This window comes from Corvus moneduloides, chromosome 3 (assembly GCF_009650955.1).
Source record: "Corvus moneduloides isolate bCorMon1 chromosome 3, bCorMon1.pri, whole genome shotgun sequence".
Lineage (NCBI taxonomy): Eukaryota > Metazoa > Chordata > Aves > Passeriformes > Corvidae > Corvus > Corvus moneduloides.
In genome coordinates, this window is record NC_045478.1 from 37,106,696 (window position 1) to 37,131,326 (window position 24,631).

The 24,631-nt window shown below is 41.2% G+C and overlaps 1 protein-coding gene across 1 annotated transcript in view; it reads right to left on the reverse strand.

The window, feature by feature from the left end:
- Positions 1 to 10,236, reverse strand: part of ME1 (malic enzyme 1) — a 159,258-nt gene extending 149,022 nt beyond the window's left edge. The window contains 1 exon segment of the mRNA XM_032104927.1: positions 9,589 to 10,236. Coding sequence (XP_031960818.1) covers positions 9,589 to 9,693 — 105 coding nt within the window. The 5' untranslated portion in view covers positions 9,694 to 10,236.
- Between the last annotated feature and the right edge of the window lie 14,395 nt (positions 10,237 to 24,631).

Below are 24,631 nucleotides of genomic sequence, written 5' to 3' on the forward strand. Positions count from 1 at the left end.
TAGCCCCAGCAGGCCTGCAGGGTGGCCCCAGCTGGTCCGAGCCTGCGTGTCTGTTCCCTCTCCGGGAACTTGTTGTATTTTGAGGGGTTTTTTTATCCTGTTCTACCCTGTTTTGTTCATGTGTTAATAAACAGTTTGGGGTTTTTTTCCCCACTTTCACTTCATGTGACCCATTTGACTCACTGACAGAGGAAAAGGGGAGGAACACTCATTCTGGAGTGTTTCTGCCTGAAGTTTTGTCTCAAAACCCGAGACAATTTTCTTATTCCCACCTACAATCGATGCATTTAGTTCAACCACTGCATTGTGCTAAATATAAGAATCCGCATGCTCTATAGGAATTAAAAAACATAACTCAGAATTAGCAAGCTCTTTTTCTACTTGACCCTTGACTGACCTAAAAAAGCAGGCAGATGCCAAATCCTCTATTACATGAACAAGAGTAATGCTTTGTCCAGATTTCATTTACAGAAGCAATGCAATTGGTAAGCCTCAACCTTAGGGAATCTATCATGAACTCCTGTCTTCACAAAAAGCAACAACACAAAAAGAGATAAACCACACTGATTTTATGCTCTTCCAAGACTATAGTAAGTCACAAATTTGCATCACTGAACTTCAAAACACTCCTGGGACAGAGGCAACTTGAAACAAACGCAGATGCTGTCTTGGAGTTGAAAGGACAACTGTCCCACATGAGCTCCACAGAAAAGCAAGGGAAGAATTTCAGAGTAACCTTTGGAATTAACATGTCAAGCAGTCACTTAAAACATATGATCTGAGAAAGACTGAAAAGACTGGACAGACATAGGAACAAACTGCTGCCAAGATCTCACTCCTGCAGAAGGTCCAAGAGCCTGAATCCCAATCCCCTCAAAGAAGGCTCTTCATTCTTCTCCAGCCCTTTCTCCTAGAACATGACTTTTAACAGTGGCTTATGCCTGGGCAAAACCAAAGCTACACAAACCTAAGGACCCTAGGGAATTACTCAAATTACTGCTACAGCACAAAATCAAAACTTCAAAATGAATTTTCACAATTTTTTCTATTTTCCTGTAAATAGCAGCAGATAAATTTGCCTTTCAATAGCAGAGAATCAAGTCAAATTAAACCAATGTTAAGTGCTTTGGCAAACTCAGTTATTCATTTTACTTGGACAATATTATATTCTTCTATTCTGACTTTTATCTGTACCTACTGAACTCTTTTTTACTGTTTAGGTAAAGAGGCTTTACTGTCTGTTTCGTAAATACATCCCACACACATAAACCTGCTTTGCAAAGTCAGGTATCTGGAGGATGAAATCCAGTAAGTCAGCTAGACACCAGTACTGTAAATGTTATAGCATGCTTCATAATCACCACTATGCGCTCCTTTCCAGGATTGACTTAAGGCAATTTTTTTTTCTTGGTCATTAAAAAGCCAGAATTATTTTTGCCTTGTGTCTCTTACCTCTTTCTTGTGGAAAAAAGAATTATGTATTTCAAAATAATTCTTGTTCTTCTCATGCAGAGCAGTACTATCTAAACTCCATGCCAAAAGCAAACTTAAAAAGGTATCACTCACAGGGGACAAGAGGAAGAAAACTAAACTGTGATATCCAATCTGAACTGGATACCAAAATGATTTCATACCTCATAGCACCTACTCTGTTCCAAAGATAAACACAATTCATTAATAAGACAGATGAATCTTAAATAATAACAGAAGACTCAAGACTGCATCTATTTAAGCAAAGTTACATTGACCCAAAGGCGTTTTCAATTTCTCAAACCACTTGTAATGATAAGAGAGATAAGAAGCAGAACAGTGATTTAGTTTTAATATTAAACTTCATTTTTTGAAAAGATTTTTTTCTAAGCCAGAAATGGGTAACAGCTGCTACTCAAACAATGAAGTAAAAACCTAAGTATAAGCATGCAATGATAAAATACATACCTGCTCTATGCCTCATTTATATTTTAGGACTGACGAATGTGCTTTCTGAGCTCTCTCACTAGACAACTACATCTTGACATATTTCCACATCTTTGGCTGAAAGTCACAAGTATTCAGATCATAAGAGCTTTTTTTTCTTCAGTTCTATGTTACGTGTTCTTTATGTATATAAAAAGTGTTTACTCCACGCTTCCTTTGCTTCCTCTAAACTGTAAACAAATTCAGGTCCTGCTCAGAGTATTGTTTCACACAGGAATAGGCACTAACAGTATTCAAGTAAATTACACTGATTTCAACAGAATGTACAGAGTGCCCTGCAAGGAGTGCCTCCCGGGTACCCCGTGACCTCCTTCTGCTAAGGCAGGATTTTTGCTTCCGGAATTATGCAACAAATTACTTTAGCAAAGCTTAAGACCAAAACATGTTTCCTTATGCATGCAATTCAGGGGTTATTTCTTTTAACTCCTAAAATAATCTATACCAAGGGATATGCATAAGTAATTTTCAGACAAAATAAAAGATCTGTTTTAAACAGAAACAAATCTAGCTTTCTCCACAGCATTTTTTTCCACTGAAATCACCCAAAGAGTTGGACTATTAAAGTCATCTTAATTAAACATAAAAGGAGATACTATAAGATTCATCACTTTAAACAAATTAGTCAGACTAGCCAAAACCACTTACCTTGCAAACTATGAATATTTCAACATTTCTTTATAAACTGGCTGCTAGGAAACAAGCTTTAGAAATCTATGGAGGATAAAGGAGCTCAAACTCTCCAAGTGACAATGGGTTGGTTTTTTGGGTATTTTTAAGGATTAATGCGCCAGGGCTAATTTCATGCCAGTTTTGCAGCAGCTTCCCCTCTTGAATCCTTCTACCATTCGCCATTCCTTCTACCATTACACTACGAAAACCGGTATTAGAATCAGGTTGTTAGATCTTTCCCTAGTACCTCCTACACAAATTTATCATCCTCATAAAAGCCATGAGCTTATCTGTGAGTATGGTCTAGCCCTTAGGTTTCCCATGGCTGGGAGATCCTGTCAGTTGCAGCTCCTGGAGCTATCTGTGATGTGCGTCACACTGACAGTCCTTTGAGACAACCTTAAAATTCCTACTATCTTGCTGCATGTCATGAAATCAGAAAATTAGATATAATGATAACCCAACACATAATTACACAGCAATTTTCCTATTTCTCTGGAAGCATATAATTTCATTCTAGAAAAAAAGAAAAATATAAATATTTCTAAAATGTAAGTTCATGGAGGTTCAGTATAAATATGCCTGACAGCAATCATTTACTTCTCAATTAAAGGTATAAATTTGCTACTGAGGGGAGAAAGGGGAAGGTAAAGAAATGAGTGCCTGACATAGCAGTTTAATCTATGCAGGCTTCATAGGGTGAATAGTAACAAAAATTATTCGATTTATTTTGACAATTTCTTAAAGCACCTATTAGATGGCTTCCCCTATCTTCCTTGACTTCATCCATGACTTTGATTTTTTTTTTTTTTTGAAGATGAACAGACATACAACACATTCCACAGAGAGCTTGCATAGTTGCAATTTCAGAACCACAAGTCACTTCATAGGTTTTGAGAATAGGACATCAACACTAAATAACACTTAATATATCAGTTGGGTAAGGTAGATTTCTCATGACTGCAAGCCCTTCTAGAAAGCAGTGCTGGTGCCTGTGTGCAATACTCTTCTCCCTGAATGGTATGGCAGAACATTCTAGTGTCAAGCTAAATTCATCCTCTGCCTCTGACTAGAAACCATCAGCATCTTTATTTAAATATTTGAATTCTATGTCAAGTAAAACGCCTGGGAGCACCAAAACCTTTCCCCAGTCTCCTGCAATTTAATGTATAGTCTTGCTACTTCTAGCTGTCTGCGGGGAAGTTTATTCCAAGTTCCACCTATCCTAGTTTGTAGATACATGGTTGCTGTGTCATGTTTGTCTGCAGTTTCCTGTACAAAATTTTGGCTACCATGTATTGCAAATTGGTAATCCTACCCACATTCTATTGCCTTTTCCCTATACCAGATTTAGCTCCTTGATGTTGTGTTAAACCAGACAATAGAGATCATTTCTGTAAAACTATTCCCACTCATGGGCCAGGCCTGGTCTGGGCACAAAGTACAGAAAAAGTATCTCCATGACTGACAAGAATATTCAAACAAAGTTTAACTAATGGCCTACTACTAACAAACTTTATTATTGTATAACCAATCTCATTAGACAGGCACACAAACCAAGTGTTATTTCTGTTCTTTTCTGCCCTTTCCCTGCTAGTCTTCCAGCCATGATGAGCCACAGAGCATACAGGCAACCTCAGTACATTCTCTCCAGCCACGGCAGCACAAATGACACCTTACACGAGCTCTTCAGATTTGCAGGGAGGACAAACCACTTGCTACTGTGGCTGAAACCCCAGGATCACGTCCTCCACTAAATGATGCTTTGGAACCTTCTTCGAAGCAGCTGTTCCACTGTAAAATTCTCAACTATAAACTGGAAAAAAACTTAGTGAAGGACCTAATTGAAGGGTATTAATACTCTGTTTCAGACCTCCACCAGTAATGGTATTTAGCACACTGGCAGTGGCCACTTAAGACATCAGAGCCTGGAGCAAGGAGATCTTTGGCATGAAACTCTGCATCAACCCCTGCAGGCATGGGGAACAGCAGCCAGAAGCAAGTAATGAATGAAATACACAGCCCACCTGAGCAGGCAAGAAAGGAAAGCATGACAAAGCAAAGATGGCACATTTTAACCTCCAGTCATGGGTTAATAAGAAACATTGTTGTCACACACAGTTCTCTTCCTCCTCCCATTCACAAGCAGGGCTGGGGGGAGAGAACCTTGTGCCTCCTACAGCCGCAACTTCTATTTTTTTCAGCAACAGCTTGATACAAAACACTGGTTCAGCAGAATTGGACATATAAAGTGCAGAACGCAAAGTGAGAACTTCTGTACTCCAAGATATGCTCTCTGCAGACAGCACAAATACTCTCTGCAATTTATTTTACCTAGACAGAAGTAGGTACTCTGTGAACTCTACTCCTATCTATTGTCAGCATCCATAAGTAAGATTAAAAAAACAACACTCAAGATCTCTGGCCAGCATCTCTGTAAAACTTAGCGTAGAAAGGCACATTTAACCCATTTTAAATACAGAGATCCTGCCTACAAGGTTCTCTGTGCCAGGATTAATGTTTCTATTCAAATAGCATTTATAACCAATGGGCATAGGATTCCTCAATCAAAAGTAAAAACGTCAATTTTGTATTCAACTACTGAAGCTCACAATAAAATTACACAACTGAAAATTGTTTTTAATGCCTGAAGCAGCTTTGCAGCAAAACAATTCCAGATTTTAGCTTCCTCTGACAACTTATACCACTATTCAGTTGCTATTACTGCTATATAGCTTACTGCATAACTTCTTCTTCATTTTATTTGCTTTTAATTCAAGTCACAGAACTTTGTTCCCAACTCGCTGTCTCAGCACTCTATTTCATAACTGCAAGCAAAGAACTGGAGGCCAGCAGGCAGAAAAGAACATAACACCAACCACAGCTACTTACCTGCTAGGTCAGGAGCAAAGTATTGGAGGCAATGAACACTGTAAGCTGTATACGTTAAATAGAAGAAAGTGATAAAATAATCTGATTTAAATACTTTGTGCTTTTTCCAAGACTTTGTCCTTATTAATAGTATGCAAGACAAACTTGTCAATGCACCGACAATCAACTCCAGCCAACAACTAATGTCACTTAGCTGAGAACCTGCTAAGATCCAGGGGCATCACATCTGGCAGATGTAAGGATAAAACACCAATGCAATTGCGGGTGGGATGGACACTGGGAGCTCTCAGATATTCAGCAGCTCTATCAGACAGTCTGTTCTGAAATCCTCCAGCACTTTAGTGCAACGTGAATAAGAGGAAAGGAAAAAAGAAGGAGCAACAGTTCACAAGCACATTATACTCAGCAAGGATGATAGCAGTCATGCAGTAGAGGAGTTAAAATTAAATCTGGGGAGGAGAAAGAGTCCTCCAGCACTCAGATTTAATAGCGTCCCTTATTTACTGCTCACTGAATTGCTCTGCAAGAATACAAAAGCAGCCTGGAAACAAAGCATTTCTCCAATGGCAAAGTTTCTCAGTCATGGAAGAGTTTACACTTGGCAACTAACACAGGCTATTGGGAAAGTTTTCTATTAAAATGCATGTTTGTCTATCTTTACACTGAGATTCTGGAAATAAGCAGCTTATTGGAAAATATGATTTGCTTAAATATTAAAAGGTAAAGAATTAAAGATGCAACTGTAATGTTAAACTGTTTGCATGCTTTAAGATTGTAACCTTGTCCACTGAATAAAGCATAAATAAGATTTACAGTAGGGAAAGAGCAAATTACTTCCACACTTCTGTAGTTCATCAGCTTAAGGAGCATACAACTCTCAGCCAAATCTATTCCAGTGAAAAGAAGTGAAACTGTGTTTGTTTTCCTTGTAATTGCTATTTACAATGTGTTGGTTGCCTGAGGGAAAAGGACAGACAATTACCAGAAAGGTTCTAAATACACTTTTAAACACTAACAGACTAAAATTTCAGACAATAAACTGAATTACAATTACTGTCCATAGACTTGGACACACATCCTCAGGTAATTAAATTCAGTCTGTTACAATCCACTGTTTGTCATGACTTTTGATGTATCACTGCTGCTGAGATGGCACAAACCACTCAGGAACCCAAAATGCTTTACCGAGGGATGGGGGGGGGGGGGGGGGGAAGTGGAAGGGCGGTGTGGGTGTGGAAAGTGAGGGGAAATAAATCACAAAACCACCAAATATTTTTTATTGAACTTTCTCCCAGTGAAGGTTGGACATGTTTGTGACAAGCCATGAAGGTTAAGTATAAAAAGTGATGGATGAGCGTGCAGAAATCCAGTTTTCTTCTTGTATGAGTGGGGGACTTAAACAGAACACCTAAATGGACATACAGTTTTGGGGTTGGGTTTTCTGCTTTGGTTGGGTTTTTTTCTTTTTAAATCTAGCACTTATTTCTTCTTACAACTGTTTTTAAGATGTTCAAGTATAAATGGTTCCATGTAAAATTTTCAACTTGTCTGAGAACAGGAATATGTTATTTGATGACACAGGCCCCAAGCTTCCACATGCTGAAGCACAATTCAGTTTTACCTGGTTTACAGGGTATCTGTCTTAAGAGACCCTGAAAACATCATTTGCCTTCTTTTCCTACAAGTCACTGCTAGACACCACTATTTAGTACTTTTAGTCTACTTTTGCCACATATATGCAAATAGGCCTCTTAAAATTGGCACCATAACCAAAAGAAAGTGCTGATCCTAAGAAATTGCAACTCGTCGACAGGGCCAAGATAGCAGAAAGTTCTGGCACCTTGCAGGACTGCAAAAAATGCCTGTACTTTAGAATCATTAAGGCAGATATTTTATCTACTTCACATTGAATTCTCAGCAACCTGATGCTTGTTTAACAGCCTTGGCAATAGAAAGTGAACTGGGAGTAGCAGCTTCCATGTGGGCATGCAAGCCTATCAACACAAGCTATCAAACTGACAACCATGTTGGCAGTCCTCAATATATTTGAATTTAGTGCACCTACACAGAATCAAATACATATTATTATACATATTAGGGTGTGAGTGTATATACATATATTAGGGTGTAATATATCTACACCCACAAAAACATCACCTGTCTCAGTCAGAAAACTGGATTACCTATCCTTGACCCGACCAGGACCAGACTCTTCTCACAGGCACGAAGACCAGATTTTTCAGCTGAGCATTTCTAACATGGAATTCTGTTCACTGGGTGGATGTGGCTGGTAATGAACAACTACCTCTTCCTGCTTCTCTGCTCTACAGTACCTATGTGCTATACCACAGCTGAGAGGGTATGAAAGAATAAAGCCTAACCCAGAAAGTGCACTGTGCTAATCCAACAAAGTTGTCTGTTTGATCCTCACACGGGCCATTCACTTAAGAGCTGGACTCAATAATCCTCATGGGTCTCTTCCAACTCAGAATATCCTGTAACTAACTCTTGTCTCCTGTAACTTAAAATCAAGCAAAACTCTCCCTCTTTAGTACCTCATCTGTGACGACCCACTCTTACAGTATGCTGTTGAGAGGCAAGATGATGGTGTGTGAGGGGAAAACCATAGCAATGAGCCTGCCGCTGACTGCCCTTTAGTCAATGCATTTTAGAACAGGCCCCTTTTTATTTCTTAAAACAAGGTGAGTTTTCTATTGGGTTGGCTTTCCTGGTTATGCTGAATCACACATTTTCCATTAATATTACAGCTGCTTAAAAGCAACCCCAAGCAAAACAATCTCTCCTTGGTTTCTTCTTGGGAGTTTTATATTTTGGTTAATTTTCCTTTAACCTGACCTCAGGAGACCTTCTCAGGCCTACACACAGACTTAAGACAGCCTCTAAGGAAACTCTGTAGTCAAGCACCAAGACTAATAAAAGCACTATTCATCTAACTAATACGTGGAGCTGTTAGTGACGAGTCAACCTATCCAGTAAAACTAGAGACATAGTTTTTGTCAATTTATCCAACTCAGCAATAAGCAAAATGACTGCATATCCATTCTAATGGAGATGTACAAGTCAGAGCACCATTCCAGGTAATGCGCAAGATGAAATTTGGAGGCAAGAGTCTGACCACGGCTTCATGTGCTAGGTGTGGTTTATTATCTACCTTAACCATTTTTCATTTTGGCAGCAAGTTCAGGGCTTGTCATGCCAATTTAATTATTTTACTATTTGAACTTTGCATCTTTATCAAGGCAATTGTGCAAACACTTGTCTACTCAGCTTTATTTTTCCCAGATTAGTTTTACACATTTAGAAAGTTTGATCAAGCTGAATTACCATTCTTAAGCAAACTAGGAATGCACCAAAAGGTTTTGCTGTGCTATAGCATCTCTTAGAAAAGCTGACTGCATTTGCTGATGCAGAGCGGGGAGGAAACTGCAGTTGCATTTTAGAGCTCCAAGAGGAATAGTGGTGATAAACACATTTTCCACCTGCCAGGGGAGAAAACGCAGGACAGCACCAACAGCCACTTTTGTCCGCAGGAAACGAGGTGGGGCATCAGTGGAAAAGAGAACTGGAAAAGAAGGAAGGTACCGGGAACACACAAGCACGGCAGCAGGAACTCGCATCAGAGCGGCGTAACTTTCAGCAGCATCCTCCTCCCCGTGCTGCTGCTGCTGCAGCGCCTCTCCCCTGGGGGCTACCGCGGGGACGGCTCCGCGCCCCGGGCCCGGTGGGGCGGGCGCGGGCAGGGCGCTGGCCGCCCCCCGCCGCCCGAAGGAAGAGGAAGCGGTGCCGGGCCCGCAGGAAGTGCCGCTGCCCCGCGCCCGCCGCCCCCGGCCCGGCGGCCGCTGCGCGGGGGCGGCCCGGGCGCTCGGCAGCCGCAGCGCCGTGACAGGTGGCGGCGGCGACAGGCGGCCCGGCGGCCACGGCCCCGCAGGCAGCGCCCGGCAGGACCGTCTGTCACCCGCGGGGGCCGCGGCGAGAGCGCGGGCAGCCGCCGTCCTCGCCCAGCGGCGCACCTGCCCTGCACGCCCCTACCTTGTTGAGGTGGGGGTCGCGGAGCACCTCGTAGCCCCTCTTCATGGTGAGCTGCAGGGGCCGGGCGGCGTCCCGCCTCTTCTCGGCTGCCTTCCCTGCTTGCATGGCGCGGCGCGGCGGGGCTGACTGCCGTCAGGTCGCTGCGGGAGCGGAGGCGAAGCGGCGGCTCCTCCTGCCGAGGTGACCGCCCGGCGGGGTGGGATGATCCTGCCGGGAGGGAGGGGGAGAGGGAGGGGGCAGAGCCGCGGCGAGGCGCCGCCGCCGCCGGGAGGGGGTCACCGGGGCGCCGCTGAGTCACCGGCGGCTCCGCGCACACCCGGGCGGCCTCCCAGGTGCGAGGGACAGCGTGGGTGCGGACCCGCAGCCCTGCCCGGGGATCTAGGGGGTGCAGGCTGCGCTGCTTTCTATCGCAGCGGAGAGCCCGTCCGGGCCGCCCGGAGAAGCAGGCCGGTCTGGGATCCCCTGCTGCGGGGGGCTCGCAGGCGCGGCTCTGCCTCGTCACGCCGGCTTTGGCACGGGAGCTGCCGAGCACCGCGCCCGGACCCCATCGGCCAGGGTCCCGCAGCTCAGCTGAACCCCCTGGGCGCGGCCACACGCAGGAGCCGGGCCTCTGCGCTTGAGTGACGTTCAAGTTTCACTTTCCTTCTGCTATTTAAATGGCCATGAAATACAATCTTTCCCGAAGGGGACGGACTGCGTAGCTTGTTACAGTTAGGAGCACATGTTTGATGTAATTAGCTGTGGGTTGGCTTCAGCTGTGGTGATTGGGGTTAGGTCTGGTCAGGATGGCGAGAACTGGGGCAGAGCAGGTGTTATCTGGTTTGTACCGTTAGCTCTGGCATTTGTTTGCAGTATGTTCTGAAATTCTTTGCATACAACCCATTGTGTACTGTATGACTGTGACTTTATTCCTCTAAATTCATGTATGTAAGCAAAAATAATTTCCATATGGATGTCGTAGTCCTGCTGGAGATTTTACACAGCTTTGAATGTGTGACTAGTGGATCAATTTAGAAGGGTTTGGTTTCTGTTGTCAAGCAGCAATGAACAGATCAAGATTTTGCAGCTCATTCAAACTTACCTCTTCACATTTAATGAGTAGGCCTTGTATGCGTATTACTACCACCTCAACTTTTATTAAAAAAAAAAAAAAAAAGACTCCCACAAATCCAACCTCTACTGAATTTGCTATTAAGTAGCTCTGAAAAGTTTATTTACAGTTAACTAACAAAGGAAAGTTGGAAGCATTCCAAGTCTCTATTTTTGGAAACTTGACTTGCAAGTCAGCAGAAAATTCAGTAAATAGATTTCTCTCTTGCTCCACCATCTCAGTATTATGGAAAGAAGTAAACTAAAACTAGAAAATTTCTTCAAAACTTTAAACTTGGAGTCTTTCTGGTCAATTATCCAGCTTTCCTTGGATTTGTCTGGCTAGCTAAATACCTTCCTCCCCACCCAAGCCCTGAATATTACCTGGAATAGGTGTCAGGGATATGGGGTTTCATTTCAGGTCTTTCTTAGTTATAAAATTGAAAAGCAACATAGAAACATCCTTTCTCCTTTCTTTGTGAGTGCACTGAAACCATTCTGATAGAATGCTAACCTAATGCAGTATTTCATCTGAGATTCATGTGTACTGATGTAATTTTTATCTTCATGTTGCAACACTGTTTATAAAAAAACCCTCTTTGATTTATGTCAAAAGTCATTGCAATCACTGTGAGTACCTGCTCAGAGGTCTGACCCCTGCTAAGCACTTGTCCTGGCTCACCTTGCCCAAGTTATGAAAGGTATATAACGAAACAGCTAATTAAAGTCAAGTTCACTGGGATATATAATTTTTTTAATGTAATCAGACTTCAGAAACCATTTACTGTTGCGTTTGAAGTACAAATTTACTCCTTCCTATCTTCTTAAAAATACAATTTATTTCCATTTGTTATGTTCAAATCCTAGTAAAAACTAAATCGTAACTATCTTTGGAGATAAATGAGTGGTAAGAATGGCAAAAGATCTTTTCAGCTCAAAAAGAAGACCAAAGAAACAAGCAAAAACGATGTCACGTGCCACCTGTCACCTGTAGAAATCTTCCACTTGAGACCTGGAACATTTTGCCATTTAATGAGATTGGTAGGGATTTATTTGTCCACGTCTGCTGTTAGTGATTACTTTTCTTCTAGACTTTATACCCTCCTGCAAATTCAGTTGTGCATTTGTATTGCCTTTATAGAGTATCTTTGATCAAGAGAAATACTAGAGTGGCTTTTCCAGGACCTCAAAATATTCAAACCATTGAAATACTTCAGAGGTCTAAAGGTGTAATGCTCAGCAGTTACATCTGCAGTCAGAGGTCATTATTCCAAAAGAGGACTGTGTTGCATAATAAAGCTGTATTACAGGACTATAAATAAAGCCTTTGTAAGTGACCAAGTATTTGTAAAGTCTGTGTACACAATACAGGTATTTTTGTAAATGTTAGCCCGTATTCAGATTATTAGTGAGCATTGTACACTATCAATGTGTTTCTGACAGAAAATACAGTGGTTTTGCCCTTCTGGCAGGCACCTAATTCTTTTTCTCAAATGGTTTCCATATGGAACACTTTTAAAACTCTTACTCATTATTTTTCATAAGTACTTATGGTTTCCTCCCACCTTCTGTATTCTTGTCTCTCTCAAATCTCCTCAGATGTTCTCAGGATATATGAAAAACTCTACTTGAAACGGTCCTAGGGAAAAAAAAGCCTAGAAGGAACATTGGTGGTGTGATTTAACCCCAGCCAGAAACTAAGTACTGTGCAGCTGGTCACTCACTTCCTGAGAGGGGGAGGAGAACTAGAAAAAAGGTAAATCATATGGGTTTAGAACAGATTGATAAACAAAATAAAGTAAAATACATAATAATAGTAATTAAAAGTGAGATAACAAAAAGAGAGGAATAAAACCCAAGAAAACCAAGTGATGCACCAGACAATTGCTCACCACCTTCTGACCGAAGTCCAGCCCATCCCTGAGCAGCAACTGGCCCCTCCTGGCCAAATCCCCCAATTTAATTTACTGAGCATGATGTTGTATGGTATGGAATATCTTTTTGGTTAGTTTGTGTCAGCTGTCCTGGCTATGCTCCCTCCTGTCTTCTTTTGTGTCCTTGTTGGCAGAGTATGAGAGAATGAAAAGTCCTTGACTGAGGGTAAACACTATTGAGCAACAGCTGAAACATCAGAGTGTTATCAACGTGATTCTCTTACTAAATCCAAAATGCAGCACTGTACCAGATATTAGGAAGAAAATTAACTCTATCTCAGCCAGAAACTTGACAACCTGCTTTGTCAAGCCAGTGGTAAGGACAGATAAGTACAGGAAAAAATATTTCTTTGTTGTAGTTAATTAAGATGACTCACTCTGTTTAAATACTTAAGAATGGAACTTGGGAAATATCCTTGTGTTAGGCTATCAGTGATCAGAGGATTTGGACTCCCTTAAACTATTTTTTGAACCACTGTTCATTTTGGGAGCTCCACATCCTGCTGTGACACTGGGGAGGGTTCAGCTTCCGGGGCTACCAGTTTGGAAGAAGAGAAAGGGAACTCTTATGTCCTGATGAAAACATCCAGTTAACTACTTTTAGGGTGGTACTCGTGTGTCATGTCAGACTTACCCCATTAAGATCTGTAGTCAAACTATTATCAGCTGATGGTAACAGTTGGGTGCTCACTGTGGGTCACGGTACTCCAGGCAAGACCTCAGCAGCCCTGAATCAATGGAAGGCCTTGCTTCATATGTGCTAACCATAGCAATGCCCTCCATACTTCTCAGCACAATGTTTGCTTTTTTGCAATAGTGCAACACTGTTAACTTCTGCTGGGCTTGCAATCTGGTACAGCCCCGGGTCCTTTTGTGAGGGGATGGAGGTTAGGGGAGGTCATAGAGTTGTTTGGGTTGGAAGAGACTTTGAAGATCATTGAGTCCAACTGTTAACCCAGCGTTGCCAACTCCAACACTAAACCATGGCCCTAAGTGACAGGTCTACATGACTTTTAAAGAGTTCCAGGGATGGTGACTAAAAAAAGCATGGAGATGCTCCTTAACCCTCCTTTTGCTGCTAATGTATTTATAGAAACATTTGTTTTTATACATTTGTTTACTGAGTTACAAATTTTTATTGAGTTATGAATTTGTTTTTTGGCTTGGCAATACTAAGTCAAATTTGGCAGGGACACGAGGTTAGTTTTAGAAAAGATGAAACATTTTTAAAGTCTCTATAACTTGAACATTTTACAGTAGTGGTAGCAATCCTGACTTGTGCTAGGTAATTTGAAAATGAAGTTAAATTTTTCATCATTGGGAGATATGTTTTTAGTTGGGCTGAAGGAGAAGCAAAAATTGGACTGTATAAGCAGTATGAGGTAATTGTTTAATAATGATTTATTACCTAGAAGTGATTTTTATAACACAAAGGTGGATTTTGAAAAAGATCTACTTCAAAGTAGACAATGGACTCCTGAAGTTAAGAGCAGAATTTACTAGAAGGTTTGAAATGCCCAAGTGCCAGCACTCTGAGGTCCCTGCCAGCCTCCCTGCCCCTGCCCACACTCCCAGGGTTCCTCCCCACCCTGCTATGGTTCAGTACCCCATATCAGCTCTCAGAGCCATCAGTCACTGCCCCAGCAGTGCCACAGCCTTGCTTGTTCCTGGCCGTGGGCCCTGATGTCCTAGACCCTGACCACCTGTGGGGTGACTTGCTAGCCTGGCCCCTGCAGCTTTGTAACTATGGAGTCACTCAGTGGTCAGGTCCCTGACCCTGGTTACCCCCACCAGGCTGACCTTGCTTCACGTCCTCAGCTCAGCCTCAGAGCAGCCTCAGCAGCGGAGCACACATGGACAGGGCTGCCCTCGGCTGCCCCGGCCTGCCCTCCTCCTTCAGTGGGGGTGGTGGGAAGAGCCCTGCCTGGTGAGACATTGTCTGCCTTGCTGGCCTAAACAGGGACCTCCCTGGCCTCAGCCCCCAGCGCACCCTGTCCGGGAGATGGGTATGGAGAAGGAGAGCCAGGCTCTTTTCACAGAGGAGGAGTGCAGTGCCAAGTGGTGGCAGTAGCAAGGTGCACCCACAGAACGTCCAGTTGGGCTTAAGCACAACATTTTCAATCAGAAGGGTGGTGAGCACTCGAGCAGGCTGCCAAGAGAGGTTGAAGAGTTTCATGCCTGGAGCTTTTCAAAACTTGACAAGGCTGTGAACGATCCAGCTTTGAAGTTCAGTTTGTTGACAACAGAAGGCTGGGCCAGATGAACTTCAGGCATCCTTTCCAACCTGGACTGTTACATGATTCTGCGGGTAGTACACTGCTGAGAGTAACAAAGTCTCTGAACGTGCAGGCATTTTTACAGGAATTTCATTAGAGCCACAAAAGGCTGTTCCTGCTCATGAATTCACCAGCTTTCTTTGATCTTGCCCTTCAATTTCTGACTCTCCTTCTATTTAGGCTTATATCTGCTTGGCCAGTGGGATTTTTACTCCAAATTTGCTTCATACCTCTCACCCTTTATCCCTTTCTGCTAAGGGTTTTATCCTACATGCCTTAAATATAGTTAAACTGTTGAACTTCAACAACTAGTGGCAAGTATCCTAAGACTCCACAATTTTGGAATCCAGTGCTGGACTCCTAGAAATACTAAAGTTATTTCAGCATAACACATACATAATATATGTATAAGTCAATAGAACAGTAAGAATGCCTGTTGCAATTTCTGTTAGTCAATATTGCATTGTCCAGGTGTCACAGGAAAAAAGCGGTGCCTGGCCCAGTACATGTTGTTGGAGGTGCTGAAGCACTGTGAGAGAATTCACGCACACATGGTACCATTAGAAACTTCCATCCGTTCTCAAGTCAGATGTAAATTAGGAAGAGGCAAATAGGATGAGTTGCATGTCTACATAGCCACTCATGCTTCACAGTAGGCCTGGGGTACAATGAGACTAATTTTCCTACATCCCAGTGTTAACATTTTGACTGATAGACCATGTCCTTGTTATTATAGTAAATCTAGCACAAGGCAAATAAAATATGCATGCCACAGTGCAGCATATTCTCAGAAGATATTCTGGCTGTATTTATGTTTCAAGAAGATTAAATAATGGTCAAGATAAGCATCCAGCCCTTTTTCAGTTTTGTTCCAAATAGCACAGTTTTCTAAGAATTTTTCTATTTCTATAAAAAAACCCCACAAAACTGTAGAGGCCCAGCTATTCACTTGTTGTCTTTTAATCTCACGAGAGCAAAACTAATGTGAGGAGTAATAGATTTCAAATGTGATTTAAAATGCCACTATTTTGAATGTACAGACGCTCTGGAGTAACTTAAATGACCTACATAAAGGCATAAAAAATCACATTCCTTCTCTTCAAACTATTCAAAATCAAGCAAATCTTCCTTGAAATATCCTTTTAAAACTAATTTCCTGAATTGGCTGGAGATGAGGAATGTAAAATATTTCTAGACTCCCAAGCCTGCTTATCTGAAGGATAGGGAATCTTTGTAGTGTTATCTTTTCATCACTAATGCAAATGCTTATTTTAACACTGCACATGGTTTTAGAAATTTAGATGTGCACATTTATTTCCATCTCAAATATTTTAGAGGTATTTTGTGGAAGAATGTTTCAGATTAGGAGAATTAAAAATTTTTAGACTGTTTGGTTAACTGTCTCAGAACAAATTTTCCTTGGCTTCATTTTAGTTGCGCTAATACTGAATTCAGAACTGAAGATTTTTTAATGCCAGAATTAAATTACTATGACTTTATGGTATGATTTGTATCTTAATGCTGGGAGTTCACTGTCTTGCTAGGAATAGTAGGATTTAGGAAAAGGCCCCAAACAGCACATTTATTTGAATTGGTGTATCAGATCTATGTTCCAGGAATAAGAGTGGAAATTCTTCAAGACTCCTTCCATTGTTTATAAAAAGAGGGTGAATTCTTTCAGCTCTGCCAATTAGACAAAATTTCAAACAACTTCAGCACCTTCAGGATAATTTTAGAATAGTATTAGCAAGTGCACTTCCGTTGTTTGCTTCCATGGTTTGCTTCCATGGTTTGCTTCCATGGTTATGCCTGGCACAGGAATTTTAACAGTTTAGCAACAAAGTGTGCTCAGAAATGTTCCTCTTTTAACTACTTCATCTCCTATACACAGGAGTCCATGAAGGGCTTTTTCTTTTCCACATGCTAATTACCATAAATATTTTGGAGATTGTTCTACAAACTCTGTTTTGTTTTCCAAATCATTAGCAATGTTAAAAACAAACCTTCTAAAAAAAATGTTGGCAGAAACTCAAACACAAGTCCTAGTTCATCAGAAACCCTTCCCTACGCAAAGGGAACTGTGTGGGGTCCTTTACATGCAGTTCACTTGCCAAAGCACGTGAGGTTTAGCACATGAGATTCCAGCCGTGCTTAGGTTTTTTATGTACAAATCACTTAGACAAGACCAATTAAAACTTAAAAGCAGTTGAATCATCAGGGAAGAAGGATGAGGCAGTACTTTGTGAGGTAGAGAATTGCCACTCTGCTTTAACAGGAGGCTGTACAGACTAAGTAAAGGAATCATGGACATTGATGGCAATGATATTTGGTTTGTAATGACTTGTAAAACGCCTAGACAGCTTCAACATGAGTACACAACGCAAGGGCAAAAGTAGTATCATGGAATGGCCTGGGCTGGAAAGGACCTTAAAGATCATTTAGTTTCCACCCTTTGCCATGGGCAGGGACACCTCCCACTAGACCAGATTGCTCAAAGCCCCATCCAACCTGGCCTTGAACTCTTCCAAGGATGACATCCACAGCTTCTCTGGGCAACCTGTTCCACTGCCTCACCACCTTCATAGTGAATAACTTCTTCCTAATATCTAATCTAAACCTGAAAGAGTTCAGTCTGAAGCCACTCCCCCTTGTCCTATCACTACATGCCCTTGTAAAAAGTGCCTCTCCGTCTTCCTTGTAGGCCCCCTTTAGGTACTGGAAGGCTGCTATAAGGTCTTCCTGGAGCCTCCTCTTCTCCAGGCTGAACAACTCCAACTCTCTCAGCCTGTCTTCATTGTGCAAAGTCCAGGATGTGGTTGCCTGTCTGGGCTGCAAGTGCAGATTTACAGCTCATGTTGAGCTTCTTGTCAACCAAACCCCCAAGCCTTTCTTCCCAGGACTGCTCTCAATCCATTCTCCACACAACCTGTGTTTGTGCTTGGGATTGTCCTGGCCCAGATGCAGGACCTTGCACTTGGCCTTGTTGAATTTCATGAGGTTCGCATAGGCCTATCTCTCAAGATTGTCCAGGTCCCTCTGGATGACATCCCTTCCCACCAGTGTGTCAACCACACCACACAGCTTGGTGCCATTGGCAAACCTGCTGAGGGTGCAGTTGATCTCACTGTTTATCATTTTACCAAGCTTAATACCTGAAAGAGAACACTTGAGTAAGGGCTCATGAGTTCAAACTTCACTATAGCATAAAGAAGAGTGTTTCTCTCCAAATACTTTTAAGGTGATTCTCATGGTTATTCAGGTAGTGATAATCAATGTCCCATGAATTTATTCACTGATAGATCTGTTAACCTTGTCATCCAAAGAGTCTTTCTATACAGCTCTATAGAGGCCCTCAAAGGTCGGGAGACTATAGCTTTAATACAGTGGTTCTGCATACCATAAATTCTTAATATGAAGCTAACAAGCATCTAATAAAGATTTCTACAGAGAGAACAACAATTTCCTATACCAAAAACCCAAAAAGGATGCCTTATTTCTAAGACAATCTTTTGAAGATGAACTAACCTGGTCATTTTGAAGTTTGGCAATATTTTCCAAGTAGCATTATGTCCTTTTATAAAGTTAGGGTTATTTCTTCTGAGCTTAATTTGTAAAAATGTCCAGTGTTATTTTCTGTTGTGCAAAATAAAGGAAATAACAGAGACTTTGTTTAAGCAGCAGAATTTCTGGTTTCAAGTGGTCATGCACAAGATAATTCACCATTACTGTGGCTTTGGAGTTACAGGGCAAGGATGACAGAGTTTCAGAAATAATGTGGCGTTGTTTCCTGTGCATAGCAATTAGTTGGTGGCCTAGTTCAGATGAGGGTTTCAGTGTCTTATAAAACGTCCAAAGAATAGCTGTCCTAGTTAATATAATTGACTGCAAGGGACAGTTGAAGGGCACAGTTTATTTATTTCAGGAAACTTTATCCAAAAATTAAATAAATTTGGGCTATAAACAAGCTGTAGGGAAAAATATGAGTAAACGAGAAATTTTAGGTAGAGTAAATGAAGTAGACCAATAAAAACATTACTGCACAGCATTAGATATCTTACCTGGCAAATAATCAGGTGTCTTCTTGCTTAAGTTTGTGAGCTATTTTATTGATTCATACTTGTAAGAAGAGACTTCTTGAAGAAAAACATTACTCAAAATGTGTTTAAGTGTTTATGTACAATAGATAAATACATAAATAAATAGAACTACATACCACTACTTGTTACTCTATCCTACCATTACTGCTTGTAGAGTCCTCATAATTCTTCCAGAGAATGCTTACACCATGGGTTACCCTTATGGCCTTACCCAAAACCTCTAAATCTCCATTAAAAACAATGTTATTGATTTTCAGCAAATCCCACCTCTATACAACCCCTGCAGTCTGTGCTGTGGCATGCCTCAAAAGGAAGGCACTGATAGGGGAGGGACAACAGCTACAATGACTCAGAGACCTCTTTCCTAACTGGTGCTAAGTAAATTAAGGTAATCCGTTGTGTATGTGTAATATTTGGATTGAATATAATCTGCCATTTTGTTACTCGTTCATTTGCTATTGAAAGGACTTTTGAAACTGCATCTCACTCTGCCTCCCTCCCTGCAGCTGTAAGCATACAGTCAGACTTTCTTTTGCCAAGCTCTATTTGGCAAAGAAGAGAAGTTTCATGAGTCAGAAAAGACAAGACTTTCTCAAAATCCTGGTATAATCTATCTTTTCTATATGGAAAAGTTCTTCTATGAACTTTCCCTGACAGTGAACAAATGCTGCAGGTGACATGTGGTAACTGAGATAAGGGTACAAGTATAACCCTTGTTCCCTACATAGTGTGTGCTCCCCATTGTCTGAAAGCCAGAGGTTGTCCTACTTTTGGTGCCTGTCATCTGTGGCCAAACCAAAGAACCTCCATATTACCCCAACAGTGTTAATGGTTGGTTGGCCAATACTAACCAGGCCTGCCGGAGATGGATACAATGTGCACATATCTGTGCTGTGGAGCACTATGGAAATTTACCTCTGCACTACTCAGCTGCTCATATTTATCAACCAACTTGTCATTTAAAAACATAGCTGTGATCCTACTGTACTGTGCTAATTCCATGCGTTAGGAGCACTGGTCTGCAGAGAGACAGTTATGAATTTATTGTGGCTGTCAATAAAGTGGTTGTCATATTCAAGCCCTGTATGCTGCAGCTTCACTAGGTGCTTATTCCACCAAAATTTTCAGCAGGAATAGATCACAACAGTTGATGCTCTAGCAGAAACTGAAAAAGGCAAATAGAAAATCAAACATGAAGGGTTTTGACAAATACCTTCAAATACATCTGCATGAAGGATGAGGAGGGGCAACAGGCTTCTAGCAATGCAGGCCCGTCCCAAAGCAAGTCCAGTCATCGTGGCACAATGAATATGGGCTATGTTCCCAGAAATCATAGTGTAGCACAGGTTCCACTGGCATAAGGTTTAGTATCCATTTATCCTTGGTAATGCAGACTGCAGGTGGTGGATTTGGACATGAGGAAAACCAAAACAGATATATGTTGCACTATTAGCATATGTTAAAGAGAAATGTCAGTGTTCTTTATCACATGAAATAGTGCTTCTCCATCATAAGGTGACAGATCTTTCCTCATTAAGCAGCCACCTAAAGGTGGCGGGCTTTTTTCCCCTTTTGTTACAAGAATTAAAAAAAAAAATTAATTGCCTCCAGTGCAAGAGTCCCCAGGGGTTTTTTTCACTGTGTTATGTAGATACAGCATTAACTAGTGAAATATAGGTGGACTGGAAAGGAGTTTTGCAGAAGGCAGGAGTTAATGGTCCATGCAGTGCTTCCATAAAGTAGGTAGCTGAGTAGGCATCATCTTTCTGTTATTCTTGTAACTGACTACAGACAGTTTACTTGTAATGAAATTATACTACATACTTGCTTTTACTTCTCTGATCATCTGTGCCTCAAAACTGAGCTAATTTGATTCTTTCCTGTTAGAAATAATTTATTCCAACTGAGTCAGAATTCAGTGTGCGTTTTAGACCCCAAAGGAATTGTTTGTTCTAAGAATCAGCTACGCGGGATGTGCAGTGAGTCCAGGCTCAGACCCTTGAACAGATTGTTCAGCTGAAAGGGGGAGGGTAACTTAGAAGGTATCAATTTCAACTTCTCTTTAAAAGATATCTCAATTCAAATGGTATAACGTGGTTGCTCTCAGGCCAGATGTTGGTATGTTCAGTTTTAGGTATAAGGTCATACTATGGTTGGGTCAGGAACAGAATCTGTGAGAAATGTAATCTCCCTCTCAGAAGAGCACCACTGTAATCACTGTATCCTAACAAGCATAACAGTGCCAAGATGCACTGAGGGTATGTTCAATTACACATGGCATTTGCACAACATTTAATCTACAAACTATTTTGTAAAGACCGAGTGAATAATCTTCATGCCACCTACCTGGAAACATGTAGTTGCACTTTTTTACCTTCATTTTGCAAAACATTATGCTGGGTGTTGAGTATCCCGAATCTCCTTTGGTTTCCAGAATAGCCCATGGCTTTCCTAGAATTGTGCCTTTAAATGATTTAGCAGCTTTCAAATACACTTAGCTAGTGTATATGTAAAGACATAGTCCCTTCCCCTCTGAGTTTTAAATCTGAGATCCTTATCCAGCAAACATTTCTCTGCCTATTAGATTTTTATATATGTGAGAGGTTCACATTAAACTTCCACTGGGAAATATTTACAGAAAGACCACACCTGCTGAGCTTCAGCCTTTTGGCAAGTGCACTATAGAGGCCTATTGGGAATTCATGGAAGAGAAAAGTTGCCTGCATTTAAAAACGGTGTGAACCCTCCATGCTCTGAAGCTATGTGCAAGTTTATATTTAGATAACCTGAAAGCTCTGCATATAAATTGTCAGGGAGATTAATGAATGTGCATGTGCAATATATCAAACATTTGGTGTCTCAGCCACTATTTTCATATGTACCAAAGTGCATGGGTGTTTGTTACTGAGAGCTGTATACAATGAGGCATGTTTAAAGTTTAAAAAGGCACATTATTTGAATGTATCTGAATGCGGAAACCAGTGACCCACTTTCTTTAATAATGGGGAAGAACGTTTTGTGTTCCAGCAAGTATTTCTAAAGGGGTTTGTGAATCAAGCAGTCCTGAGACAGATCATATTAGAATATAATACTGATGCTTAAAAGAAATAAAATGCAAGTTCTATCTCAGCCATGGCTTTGGTTTCTAATTTTTTTTTCCTTTGGCCACATTTTTTTCATGGAATCTACTACAATGTATTTTTAAGAAGCTATGTCATGTTTTACAAAAGAAAAACACTATGTATAAAATATATATCCTTTATCTTGCCTGTGGACTCCATGCTACAGCTGTAAATTTCTTCTTTCTTACTTACTTCTGATGACAAACAGTATGAAGACATCAGTGGATTTAGCATGGTATGTATTATTTATTTATGTCCTAAAGTTGTTAGCAGTTGTCTTGATGAGACTGAATGCTCTACAGCTCTTGCTAGCCTTGCAGTGGCTCTCAGTCCCCTTTCTCTTCTCACCCCAAGCTCTTTAATAGGTCTATTATTTCATTTGGTTAAGGTACAGCATGTCTCATAGTTTTAGCTTCTGAATCTTCTCCCTTACACCTATAGATGGCATTCATATGAATCTTTAGCATGTTGAGCCTTCTCTGTAGTTTCTAAAAATATGTTTGCTGTCTGAAAATGCTTTCTTCCAAATGGCAACTCAGATTCCTGAACACCATAGGTTTAATTCAAGATATATTAAAAAGACTCTGCATGAAGTGAAGACTTTAGATCTGTCTATATTTAGCTTCCTTCTTTTCACTGGTAACTCAACCATGTATTGTAACAACCTGCTCATTTCTAAAGAGCAGTGATCCTGTCTCCTGCAGAGGCTGCTTCACTATGCAGTCTCTCCTGCAGGGTGCTGAGCACTCTGGCCCTCATTCATCGAAGTCTTTAGATACTGAGCTGCTGGACTAAGATCAGAATCTAACACTTTTCAGGATATAGCTTTGCTCCAAAAAGGACTGCTCATCCTTTACTCCGGTCAGAGGATGGGTCCTAAATAAAGCAAATAATCTTGTCTTTCAGATTTGGTTGTTTGGCAGAAGAGAGACTATTAACCTAGACTGGAGGACTTTAAAATCAGTTCAACTTATAATATTCCATCTGCTTTGCTGTATAATGATGTTAAGGTTATGATAAGGTGTATATTTCTGTGTAAAAGTTAAATTAATAGCAAAAATAATACCAAAAAATAATCTAACACATTCTAGCTTTGTTATTCTTTCATCAAGCAATAATGAACTGGGAATTTGGCCAGTATAGTAAAAATATACTTATAAAATCCTACATTATCCTTGTGGCTCTCTTCCAAATCAGCATATTTTGTGATTCTGTGAATTAAGCACTTAGGTGTATGTGGATTGCACAGAAAAACAGTGAAATAATTGATTCATGTATGTGATTACTAGTGTACCAATTAAAAACAAACCTTTTCTTGGAAGGCAGGAAGGCAGTGCAACTTCGAGTTAGAACTTAGTAATTTAGTCCATGAACTGAGAGGAAAACAGAAAACTATCTCAAACATACTGGGGTTATGTTCTTCAGGAAAGGAAAAATTTTGGATCATCTAACTGGCACTCATATATACACTGCATTTTAGTGTGAAAAAGAAGAATAAATTTCAAATGTGGCAGTGGTGCCATGCCACGTCACTCACTTTTGTAGCTATAGCTGCGGAGGCAACACAGTAAAGCAGATCAGCAGCTCAATTTAATTAAAATTAACTTTTTCCAGTTTTTTGCTAACTGAAGTAGTTATCTGCACTCTGTATGATTCACACAGAGCTATATACCAGCATGTAGAAGTGATGCAAAAAGGCTGGAGGGGTGGAATGCCAGCAATAACTTCACTTTGTCATGGCACTATATGCTTGTCCCAGAGGTACCAGTGGAAGCCTGAAAACTTGTTTTCAGTGTAAATGGAAAACACGTATTAAAAAGACCCTTTCTAGGTAGATAGAAGAGCTTTGTAGTTGACTCTGAAAAGAATTTGACCTTCTGCCAGAGACACTGCCTGTGGACATGAGCAATCTTGCAGTTACTGGCTGTTCCATTTGTCAGAAAATACATTGTTGTAGAGAATGTTCCAAAGATATGCTTCTTCAGTCTGTAAAGTTGCATGAGAAAAGCCAGACAGGCAAGAAGGGCTGGAATGAAAAGCAAAAACACTCAAAATCATTGAAGTTATTAAGGCGTAACACACTATGTTATGTATATAATTTTGTTTCTTAGGAAGTGGCTTGCAGGTGTTCGCAAACACTATTTCCTAACTGTTCTGCAGTGATTGCACTTGTTCCCTAGCTAACTAATTTCACTCTCCAGTTTCCGTTTCAGTTTGCATGTGATCTCACATTTCCCAGGTGTTGGAGCAGAGAGTCCCCTGCAGCCCATGGTGGAGATCATGGTGAGGCAGCTGTCCCTCAATGGAGGTCCACGGTGGAGCAAATACCCACTGTGGAGCAGATATCCCATGGAGGACCTCACTTTGGAGCAGGGGGATGCCTGAAGGAGGCTATGACCCTGTGGGAAGCCTGTGCTGGAGCAGGCTTCTGGCAGGACCTGTGGCCTCATGGAGTGAGGAACCCACACCTGGAGCAGGTTTGCTGGTGCCATAGGGGCCCCACTCTGGGACAGTCTGTTCCGGAA